Source organism: Palaemon carinicauda, chromosome 10 (assembly GCF_036898095.1).
Source record: "Palaemon carinicauda isolate YSFRI2023 chromosome 10, ASM3689809v2, whole genome shotgun sequence".
NCBI classification, from domain to species: Eukaryota; Metazoa; Arthropoda; class Malacostraca; order Decapoda; family Palaemonidae; genus Palaemon; species Palaemon carinicauda.
In genome coordinates, this window is record NC_090734.1 from 134,961,380 (window position 1) to 134,973,879 (window position 12,500).

A 12,500-nucleotide genomic window follows, 5' to 3' on the forward strand; every position below is an offset into this window, starting at 1 on the left:
CATAGCATCGCAGTGAAATTGAAACGGCATTTGGATATAAGCACAACACAGAGACACTAGATAAAAAGGAGACAATCTCTCCAGTCCACCGTTAACAGATACAGACTGGGAGAGAGAGAATACAGAGACTACAAGAGACCAGACAGGCATACCTAAGTGCAAGGAGCCACTGTTCATTTATGTGCATTCAAATCGCTAGTTGGGAAACATACTTGACCAACGGAAATGTTTTGGGTGTAACCTCTATTATTATTATTATTATTATTATTATTATTATTATCAAAATTATTATTATTTTTATTATTATTATTATCATTTTATTATTGTTATTATTATTGATAATTTTGAAATTATTATTATTATTATTATTATTATCATTATTATTATTATTATAATTATTATTACTATTATTATTATTACTATTATGATTATTAATATTATTATTATTATAATAATAATTATTATTATTATTATTATTATTATTATTATTATTATTATTATTATTAAGTCCCTCGTCAGGCTAGGAGGAGCGTAGAGAGGAAAGGTTCCGTTTTTTTCCTTTGTTTGATGTCGGCTACCCCCTAAGTTGGGGGAAGTGCCTTGGTATATATATATATATATATATATATATATATATATATATATATATATATATATATATATATTATTATTATTATTATTATTATTATTATCATTTTGATTATTATTATTATCATTACTTGCTAAGCTATAACCCTAGTTGGAAAAGTAGGATGCTATAAGCCCAGGGGCCCCAAAAAGGAAAATAGCCCAGTGAGGAATATATATATATATATATATATATATATATATATATATATATATAGATATATATATATATATATATATATATATATATATATATATACATATATATATTATTATTATTATTATTATTATTATCATTTTGATTATTATTATTATCATTACTTGCTAAGCTATAACCCTAGTTGGAAAAGTAGGATGCTATAAGCCCAGGGGCCCCAAAAAGGAAAATAGCCCAGTGAGGAAAGGAAGCAATGAAAAATAAAATGTTTTAAGAACAGTAACATTAAGATAAATAATTCTTAGATAAACTAAAACAAACTTTAACAAAACAAGAGAATAAGAAATTAGATAGAATAGTGTGCCTAAGAAAAATCAGATTTTTAAATTTTTTTTTATTGCTAAATGTCTATTTCTTTATATTAAGAGACAATGGTATAAGATAGAGACGACTGGCGAAACCTAACCGAGGCCCTTTGCATAAATAGGTGTAGGAGGAGATGATAATGATGACGTACAACAAGAAAAGGGCAAAATATATATATATATATATATATATATATATATATATATATATATATATATATATATATATATATATATATATATATATATATATATATATATATATATATATATATATACGCATAAGAGTTGATAGAAATATTATCTGAATGTTTTTCAGATTTAGTTCTCTTTAATTTTTCAACAACAAATGCAGCCGTTTCTAGTCCACTGCTGGACAAAGGCCTCAGATATGTCAATTCATGTTTGGGGTTTTTAAGGTTTAAAGACAGCTCATGAATGACTGACAAGACAATGGCAGGACAATGCCCTAGAGACTGACCATATATACCATGTGATCAGCGCCCAAGCCCCCTCTCCATTACAGCTGAGGCCAGGGAGGGCCAGGCAGTGGCTGCTGATGACTCAGCAGATACACCTATAGGTACCCAACATCCTTAGCTCATAAGGATGAGGAGGTTACAGCGATCAAAGGAACTAACGAGTTTGAGCGGGACTCGAACCCCAGTCTGGCGTTCACCAGTCAGGGACGTTACCACATTGGCCACCATGCTGGCCGCTGCGGATTGATGGTAGGAGAATTAGTCTTATCGCTCACAGCAAACCAACCTAGTAAGGGTGTCCCTAACTAGTACAGCTTTTCTACTCGTGGCGATAGGCAAATCATATCATCACGTTAAGATATCTGCTCAGAATGGGTAGACAATCATAAGTACCCTTTAAGGGCATGTACTGTATGGCATTGCAGTAAGTCCTTGAAAGGCTAAAGCGGAGTTTACACTGTCGAATGGTTCGTCAAACCCTGTTGTCGAACCTGCTTGTCAAACGGTTCGAAGAGGCGGAGTTAGTCACAAATGCATAAGGTTTGTGGATAATGAAGCCCCGCCCACAAAAGTCAGGGGAGAACAGACTTTCTTCGGACTGTTTGACGAACGTGTTCGACAACCAAATACCCCGTTTATAAGTTCGAACATCACTTCAAACACTTGTCTGTCGAACTGTTCGTCGAACGTGTTCGACAACCAAAACCCCGTTCACACATTCGTACATCACTTCAAACACTTCTCTGTCGAACCGTTCGACGAACGTGTTCGACAACCAAAACCCCGTTCACACGTTCGAACATCACTTCAAACACTTGTCTATCGAACCGTTCGTCGAACGTGTTCGACAACCGAATACCCAATTCACACGTTCGAACATCACTTCAAACTCTCGTCTGTCGAACCGTTCGACGAACGTGTTCGACAACCAAATACCCAATTCACACGTTCGAACATCACTTCAAACACTTGTCTGTCGAACCGTTCATCGAACGTGTTCGACAACCGAATACCCCGTTAACACGTTCGAACATCACTTCAAACACTTGTCTATCGAACCGTTCGTCGAACGTGTTCGACAACCAAATACCCCGTCCACACGTTCGAACATCACATCAAACACTTGTTTGTCGAACCGCGTTCTACGAACCGAAGTTGTTTATTATGCAAACGGTCTAATCATGTAATTCCTTACCTGGAAATATCTTTGTTGTGATATATTGGGATTCCTTACTGTACATGGAACCATGCATTTACATGCTAATAAGTTTTAATGAATTCTTTGACGCATGTGTTTTGCATACTTGTAAAAACATCTCTCTCTCTCTCTCTCTCTCTCTCTCTCTCTCTCTCTCTCTCTCTCTCTCTCTGTATGTATATATATATATATATATATATATATATATATATATATATATATATACATATATATATATATTTATATATATGTGTGTATATATATATATATATATATATATATATATATATATATATATATATATATATATATATATACAGAGAGAGAGAGAGAGAGAGAGAGAGAGAGAGAGAGAGAGAGAGAGAGAGAGAGAGAGAGAGAGAGAGAGAGTGCTAACAAAGCATATTACACCGTACAACATAAATGATCTAGCATTAACCATTGCTTCTATTTTAATGACGTAGTAGCAGAAAAGTACCAGAAAGAGAGAGAGAGAGAGAGAGAGAGAGAGAGAGAGAGAGAGAGAGAGAGAGAGAGAGAGAGAGAGAGAGAGAGGGTGTAAGTAGGTCTATTAAACATTTTTAATTTCTGTTTGTCTAAGTATTTACTTTCTGTTACTCAAAAATGTTTAATATATTACTCAAAACTATTTAATTTCTGTTTGATAAACATTTTTCATTTCTGTTAATTAAACATATTTAATTTCTGCCAGTCAAAAGTGTTTAATTTCTATTACTCAAAAATGTTGAATTTCTCTTACTCAAATATGTTTTCACACAAGTTATGATGATGTAACCAGCGTAGCAACCTTTGAGATATTCACAATTCCATAACAGTTATGTGAATTACATTGTCACTCTTCCGTCTGGGTCAGAGGAATTAATTATTGTTCTTGTTATTGTTTTTTTTATTATTATTCTAATAGTGCTGAGTGTATACGAATTCATTTAGTGCTTAATAATGTCATATTCTCTTCTCTGAGCGTATCTCTAAAGGGGTTACTTACTGTAATGCAATTGTTCAGTGACCACTTTCCTCTTGGTAAGGGTAGAAGAGACTTTTAAGCTATGGTAAGCAGCTCTTCTAGGACACTCCAAAATCAAACCATTGTTCTTTAGTCTTGGGTAGTGCCATTGCCTCTGTACCGTGGCCTTCCACTGTCTTGGGTTGGAGTTCTCTTGCTTGAGGGTACACTCGGGCACACTAGTCTATCTTGTTTTTCTTTCTCATGTTTTTTAAAGTTTTCATAGTTTATATATGAAAGATTTGTTTTATTGTTGTTACTGTTCTTAAAATATTTTATTTTTCCTTGTTTCCTTTCCTCACTGGGCTATTTTCCCTGTTGGGGCCCCTGGGCTTATATCATCCTGCTTTTCCAATTAGGGTTGTAGCTTAGCAAGTAATAATAATAATAATAATAATAATAACTTAACGTGGTGAAAAGGTTTGCGTATCGCCATGATCAACAAAGCCTTCCATACTAGGTTGGTTTGCTGTGACCGATCAGACTATAATTTCCCACCATCACCAATACGCAGTTGGCCAGCGTGGTAATGGAAACTGGCCAAACCCCAGACATGAATAAGGACATGTCTAAGGTATTTGTCCTACAGTGGACTAGAAACAGCTGCATTTGTTGTTGGTTTTGTTGTTGTTGTTGTTGTTGTTTGTTGTTGTTGTTGTTGTTGTAATGTCATATTCGTTACACAGCAAAAGCTATGAATTCCTTTATTGTGGAACATGTCTAAGGCATTGCCCTACAGTGGACTAGAAACTGCTGCTGTTGTTGTTGGTTTTGTTGTTGTTGTTTGTTGTTGTTGTTGTTGTTGTAATGTAATATTCGTTACACAACGAAAGCTCTTAATTCCTTTATTGTGATTTTATTGGTCAAAGTCAGACACTTTTTAAGGATCAAACACAGTTTGATTAAATGCTAGTAAATTTTATTAGGAATTCAATTCTTAAACACATTTCCACTTACAATATAAATTGTAATACGCTGATTAGTAAGGGACTTTATAATTAATAAATATATATATATATATATATATATATATATATATATATATATATATATATATATATATATATATATATATATATATATCTGGATTTAAGCACCTTATCTTATATTTAAACATATATTTATAATATGAAATTATATAATTTTAATTATAGATATTCTCCATTTACTAAATTAATTTTTTGGCTACATAAAACCTGTATTAAGATAATACTTAATAATTGAAATAAGATAATGAAAATAAGTATCAAGATATTATCAAGATATTAATAATAGAAAAATAAGGCTCACATATTTAACACAAATAGACATCATAACTTAAAATATGATTTATCATATAAAACTAATAAAATGTGATTTATTATATAAAACAAACATGTAGAAAATTATTTATTATATGAAACTAACATATAGAACATATGATTTATCATATAAAACTAATAAAATATGATTTATTATATATAAAAAAGCAAATAGAAAATTATTTATTATGTAAAACCGATATGGAATATGTTTTATCATATAAAACTAATAAGATATGATTTAGTACGTAAAACAAACTTATTGAAAATTATGATTTATTATATAAAACCAACATATAGAATGTAGTTTGTCATATAAAACTAATAAAATATGATTTAGTACGTAAAATAAACATATAGAAAATTATGATTTATTATGTAAAACCAACATATAGAATGTAATTTATCATATAAAACTAATAAAATATGATTTAGTACATAAAATAAACATATAGAAAATTATGATTTATTATGTAAAACCAACATATAGAATGTAATTTATCATATAAAACTAATAGAACATGATTTATTGTATAAAACCAACATATAAAGTATGATATATTATACTATTAGGTATCATATTACAATTGATTATGTTTCATTTGCTATAAGTAATGTTTAATAACATTTATTTAAGTCTTATGGTTTACAAAATCACCCGATTCCTAGACTTGAACAATATCAGAGAGATTGAACGTGGAGGCAAATATCCATTTCAAAAAATCATCTATTAGTTTTTTGAACAAATATTAAAACAAAGATTGTAATTCCAGAAAAGGAGATTACAAAATCACACCATTCCTAGACTTGAACAATATCAGGAAGATTGAACGTGGAGGCAAATATCCATTTCAAAAATCATCTATTAGTGTTTAGAACAAATATTAAAACAAAGATATTGATTACAGAAAAGGAGATTACAAAACCACCCCATTCCTAGACTTGAACAATATCAGGAAGATTGAACGTGGAGGCAAATATCCATTTCAAAAAATCATCTATTAGTTTTTTGAACAAATATTAAAACAAAGATATTGATTACAGAAAAGGAGATTACAAAACCACCCCATTCCTAGACTTGAACAATATCAGGAAGATTGAACGTGGAGGCAAATATCCATTTCAAAAAATCATCTTTTAGTTTTTTGAACAAATATTAAAACAAAGATATTGATTACAGAAAAGGAGATTACAAAACCACCCCATTCCTAGACTTGAACAATATCAGGAAGATTGAACGTGGAGGCAAATATCCATTTCAAAAAATCATCTTTTAGTTTTTTGAACAAATATTAAAACAGATTGTAATCACAGAAAAGGAGATTACAAAACCACCCCATTCCTAGACTTGAACAATATCAGGAAGATTGAACGTGGAGGCAAATATCCATTTCAAAAAATCATCTTTTAGTTTTTTGAACAAATATTAAAACAAAGATTGTAATTCCAGAAAAGGAGATTACAAAATCACCCCATTCCTAGACTTGAACAATATCAGGAAGATTGAACGTGGAGGCAAATATCCATTTCAAAAAATCATCTACTAGTTTTTTGAACAAATATTAAAACAAAGATTATAATTCCAGAAAAGGAGATTACAAAATCACCCCATTTCTAGACTTGAACAACATCAGGAAGATAGAACGTGGAGGCTAATATCCATTTCAAAAAATCATCTACTAGTTTTTTGAACAAATATTAAAACAAAGATATTAATTACAGAAAAGGAGATTACAAAATCACCCCATTCCTAGACTTGAACAATATCAGGAAGATTGAACGTGGAGGAAAATATCCATTTCAAAAAATCATCTATTGGTTTTTTGAACAAATATTAAAACAAAGATTGTAATTACAGAAATGGGAAGATTATCATAAACATTAATGTTACAAAACGTCCTCATGAAGAGCTTTCTTCACGATTCGTCCTTTCAATAAACTTATTTTATATTGAATTAAGATTTAATTTAAAACATATATGTTTTTGGTTCAATCATATCACTAGAATATTCACTCATCCTCAGGACTAAACCTACTTAAAATAAAGTCAGATCTTTTTAAGCTTATTTCTACAGAAGCATCTGTCTTTTAATAGACATGATCCTATCACTAAAATATTCACTCTTCTTTAGTGCCAGACCTACTTAAATTATTTCAAACTTATATTACTGAATGTTTTGGAATAAATACTAGGTTTCAAGGTTATTAAATACCAATGAGCTCTATTTGAAGAAGTATCACTGATACTAGAAGTAATAAAAGGAACAAAAGGGGACATTTCCTCTTTCTGTTCCTCCCAGCCTGACGAGGGATTCAGCCGAGTTTGTCTGGTACTGCTAGGGTGCCACAGCCCACCCTCCCCCGATATCCACCACAAATGAAGCTTCATATGCCGAATCCCCTACTGCTGCTACCTCCGCGGTCATCCAAGGCGTCCGGAGGAAGCAGCAGGGCCTACTGGATATGCAGTCGAAATGTGTTGAAGGATGGCTTTAAGTATCCTCTGTAAATAATATTAATGAAAATGAGTGGAGGCTTTCCCCATAAGCTGTATGAGAAGAATATATAGTTATTTAAACAATTTCTCTTATTTCTATTTGCAAATTCAATTGCTAATAAGGATGTTTAAGCTAAGTAATATAGTATTTATTATTTAGAGATCAAAGAAATTTTATCTTTGCAGATTTATTTTTTCAATAAATATTGATAATATATATTTTTGAAATATTTTTATGATGATTTTGTTCTCATAATATAATGTAATATAATAATAATTTTGAACAAAGTAATAATTCTGTATTTACAATTTAAGAGATCAAAGAAATGATATCTTTACAGATATATTTTACTTTCAATGAATATTGATTATATAAAAGGAGACTTTAAATAGTTTTATGATGATGATATTCTCATAATATAATTTTGTTAATTGCTAAGATGTCAACATATATTGAAGTTTTTATAGTTTATATATAAAAGATTTATTTTAGTGTTAAACTTCTCTTGTACTTTATTTCCTTATTTCCTTTCCTCACTGGGTTATTTTCCCTGTTGGGGCCTGTGGACTTATAGCAGGCTGCTTCTCCAACTAGGGTTGTAGCTTAGCAAGTAATAATAATAATAATAATAATAATAATAATTATTATTATTATTATTATTATTATTATTATTATTATTATAATAACAATAATAATAATAATATCTCATTCTCATTTTCTATGGAATGACAAAGATTAAGTCTTTACTATAAAATATGATATTTTTAGTAAAATATAACAATCATTCAAGTTCTTGCTTTATTGCATCATTTGGAAGTTATCTACTAGAAACTTCAAGAAATGAATTTTTTAAGAAAAAGTTTTTCCCATTCATCTCGTGATGATTATTTTACTGATTTGCAAAAGGAGACATTTTTGTTTTCTTTCTTATGGACGAAATTGAGTTTACTTCTGAAATATTATCTTCTGGCCACTGGAAAATAATTCTGTTGACCTACCTCTTGGAGAATTAGTATTGTTTTGCCTATGGAGGAAAATTCTGCTCACCTACCTCTTGAGAAAGATTGTTTCCTTGGCTATGGATGAAAATTCTGTTCACCTACCTCTTGAGAAAGATTGTTTCCTTGGCTATGGATGAAAATTCTGTTCACCTACCTCTTGAGAAAGATTGTTTCCTAGGCTATGGAGGAAAATTCTGTTCACCTACCTCTTGAGAAAGATGTTTCCTACGCTATGGATGAAAATTCTGTCTACTTACCTCTTGAGAAAGATTGTTTCCTAGGCTATGGAGGAAAATTCTGTCTACTTACCTCTTGAGAAAGATTGTTTCCTAGGTCATGGATGAAAATTCTGTCTACTTACCTCTTGAGAAAGATTGTTTCCTAGGCTATGGAGGAAAATTCTGTTCACCTACTTCTAGAGAAAGATTGTTTCCTAGGCTATGGATGAAAATTCTGTCTACTTACCTCTTGAGAAAGATTGTTTCCTAGGCCATGGATGAAAATTCTGTCTACTTACCTCTTGAGAAAGATTGTTTCCTAGGCTATGGAGGAAAATTCTGTTCACCTACTTCTAGAGAAAGATTGTTTCCTAGGCTATGGATGAAAATTCTGTCTACTTACCTCTTGAGAAAGATTGTTTCCTAGGCCATGGATGAAAATTCTGTCTACTTACCTCTTGAGAAAGATTGTTTCCTAGGCTATGGAGGAAAATTCTGTTCACCTACTTCTAGAGAAAGATTGTTTCCTAGGCTATGGATGAAAATTCTGTCTACTTACCTCTTGAGAAAGATTGTTTCCTAGGCCATGGATGAAAATTCTGTCTACTTACCTCTTGAGAAAGATTGTTTCCTAGGCTATGGAGGAAAATTCTGTTCACATAACTCGTGAGGAAGATTGTTTCCTAGGCCATGGATGAAAATTCTGTCTACTTACCTCTTGAGAAAGATTGTTTCCTAGGTTATGTATGATAATTCTGTTCACCTTTCTCTAGAGAAAGATTGTTTCCTAGGCTATGGATGAAAAATTCGGATCACTTACCTATGCTCTGGAACAAGGTTGATTTCTTGACCATGGAGGAAACTTATGTTCTCTTATATCTGCTACTAAGAAAAAAAATTTCTTACCAATGGATAAAATTCTGTTCTGGAGAAAGAATGTTTTATTACCTATTGATGAAAATTCTATTATTTACCTCTGTAGAAAGACTTTTCTTACCAATAGATGAAATTTTTGTTCGTTTACCGCTGCATTTGCACATAGATGAAAAGTATGTTCTCTTACCTGCTCTTGAGAAAGGTTTTTTTCCTTGCCACTGGATGAAAAATCTGCTCATTTATCTCAGGAAAAAAAAGAGCTTTCTTGCCACTGGATGAAAATTCTGTTCACTTACCTCTGGAGAAAGAGTTTTCTTACCACTGGAAAAAAAAATCTGTTCACTTACCACTGCTCTGGAGGTTTTTTTTTTTTTTTTTTTTTTTTTTTTTTTTTTTTTTTTTTTTTTTTTGAGGCTATGTATTAGAAGGACCTTCCCTTTCTGTAGGGAGTTGATCATAAAGAGTACCTTGATTTAAAAAAAAGATGGCTTACCTTTCAATGGGAAGTCCCATTTAGGAGGGATATTTTTTTCACAATCTCGTCAAACGTCTCTTGATGTGTCTCCAGTCAGAGAGGTTCTGGAAGCTTAAGATATAAGTAATCATTGCATAAATCCTTATGATCAATCAGTGAAACATAAAATAATATTTTGCATTAGTTACATATATATTTTCTTCAATCAGGAGAATCATGAATATCTTTATTATGTGTAATTCATGAATGTCTTTATTGTGTGTAATTCATGAATATCTTTATTATGTGTAATCAGCAATTTGATTAATTCGTAATTATTATTGGATTAGTATTAAAAATGCATTAGTATTTTATAGTTAGGCAATCATGATTTTAACTATCATTTTCAAACATGGGTAACAATCATGACTGGTAGGACTATCACCATCCCACTTTAACTATCTAGCTGAAATGAGGTACAATGGGGTGTGGTGGCCTGGTGGTAACGTCCTTGTCTGGAGTCCCTGCTCGAACTCGTTAGTTCCTTTGGTCTCTGTAAGCTTACCATCCTTGTAGCTAAGTATGGGATGTTTGTGGGAGCCTATAGATCTACCTGCTGAGTCATCAGCAGCCATTACCTGGCCCTCCCTGGTCCTAGCTTGGGTGGAGAGGGGGGCTTGGGTGCTGAATATATATATATATATATATATATATATATATTATATATATATATATATATATATATATGTGTGTGTGTGTGTGTGTGTGTGTATATATATATATATATATATATATATATATATATATATATATATATATATATATATATATATATATATATATATATATATATATATATATGGTCAGCCTAGGACATTGTCCTGCTTGCTAGGGCAATGTCACTGTCCCATGCCTCTGCCATTCATGAGTGGCATTTAAAACCTTAAACCAAAGGGATCAATTGCTTTGTTTAAAAAAAATCAACGATAACAGAAAAAAATCCTAATTTTCTTCGGAGTAACAAATCAAAAGAGGAAGACATAAATACATCTTTTTTAAATTACTTCATTGTAAATGTACATTTCAAAAAGCAACTTAGGAACTATTTAATAAGAATAAAAGGGTAAAGCTTTAACAAGCGTTATCATTAGTCAGCTAAGACGAGAAAGGAAATTAAGGGGAAGAAGAGAGAAAAAAAATTAATTACTGTACCTTGGTCTCTGGCGTTCGCTTCGTCTGTAGCCACTTTGTCTCCTGGTTCTTCTCGTTGTTTCTGTGTATGAAGAAGAGAGCTAATATATATATATATATATATATATATATATATATATATATATATATATATATATATATATAAATTATATATATATATATATATATATATATATATATATATATATATATATATATATATATATTTATATATATACTGTGTATATATATATATATATATATATATATATATATATATTATATATATTATATATACATATATGTATATAATAATATTGTTAATATTATTATTATTATTGTTATTATTATTATTATTATTATTATTATTATTATTAGCTAAGCTACAACCCTAGTTGGAAAAGCAGGATGCTATAAGCCCAAGTGTTCCAACAGGGAAAAAATAGACCAGTGAGGAAAGGAAATAAGGATATAGATAAACTATATGAGAAGCACTGAAAAAGGAAAATATTTCAAGAACAGTAACAACATTAAATCATTTATATATATATATATATATATATATATATATATATATATATATATATATATATATATATATATATATATATATATATGTGTGTGTGTGTGTGTGTGTGTATATATATATATATATATATATATATATATATATATATATATATATATATATATATATATATATATATATATAATATATATATATAAAGAGAATTGTTATGGTTGTTATGGTTATTATGGTTTTCAACGCATTTAGATACAAAAGTGAAATAAAATAAAAGATAAAAAAAATGAGAAAATAAATTAAGAAATGATAAAAAAATGAGAAAATAAAGTAAGAGAAGAAGAAAATAGAGAAAATCTCATGAAGTATCCTATTTGTTGTCGTATCGATCGGTTGATTTCCGGTAAGGCTGCCAGATGTATCTATCCGTAGTTCCGTTAGGAATTCAAAACAGATTGGAAAGTTTGCTATTTTCGTTGCCTGACTAAGATAAACCTTTATCAGGGAGGGTATCGTAAAAACGGAGATAAAAAAGAGTAAATATTTACATTTCTGTGAGTACCTTATACGTGCACACTATTGCGC

General features: G+C 30.4%; 3 protein-coding genes across 4 annotated transcripts in view; 1 reads left to right on the forward strand and 2 right to left on the reverse strand.

Moving 5' to 3' along the window:
- LOC137648496 (uncharacterized) overlaps positions 1–121 on the reverse strand; it is an 11,904-nt gene extending 11,783 nt beyond the window's left edge. Inside the window, exon 1 of the mRNA XM_068381415.1 lies at positions 1–121. This exon is cut by the window's left edge and continues 38 nt beyond it. Within this exon, the coding sequence (XP_068237516.1) occupies positions 1–8 (8 nt within the window). The 5' untranslated portion in view covers positions 9–121.
- Positions 1–12,500, forward strand: part of LOC137648803 (esterase OVCA2) — a 162,439-nt gene that overhangs the window by 88,770 nt on the left and 61,169 nt on the right. The window lies entirely within an intron of this gene.
- The window catches only part of LOC137648800 (uncharacterized), a 24,446-nt gene continuing 17,562 nt past the window's right edge, over positions 5,617–12,500 (reverse strand). Inside the window, exons 6-8 of one of the 2 annotated variants that reach the window (XM_068381948.1) lie at positions 11,414–11,474; positions 10,241–10,333; positions 5,617–7,657 (exon numbers count right to left, since the gene is read on the reverse strand). In XM_068381948.1, the coding sequence (XP_068238049.1) occupies positions 10,290–10,333; positions 11,414–11,474 (105 nt within the window). In that variant the 3' untranslated portion in view covers positions 5,617–7,657; positions 10,241–10,289. The remainder of the gene's footprint in view (positions 7,658–10,240; positions 10,334–11,413; positions 11,475–12,500) is intronic. The other variant, XM_068381949.1, reaches the window with a different exon arrangement.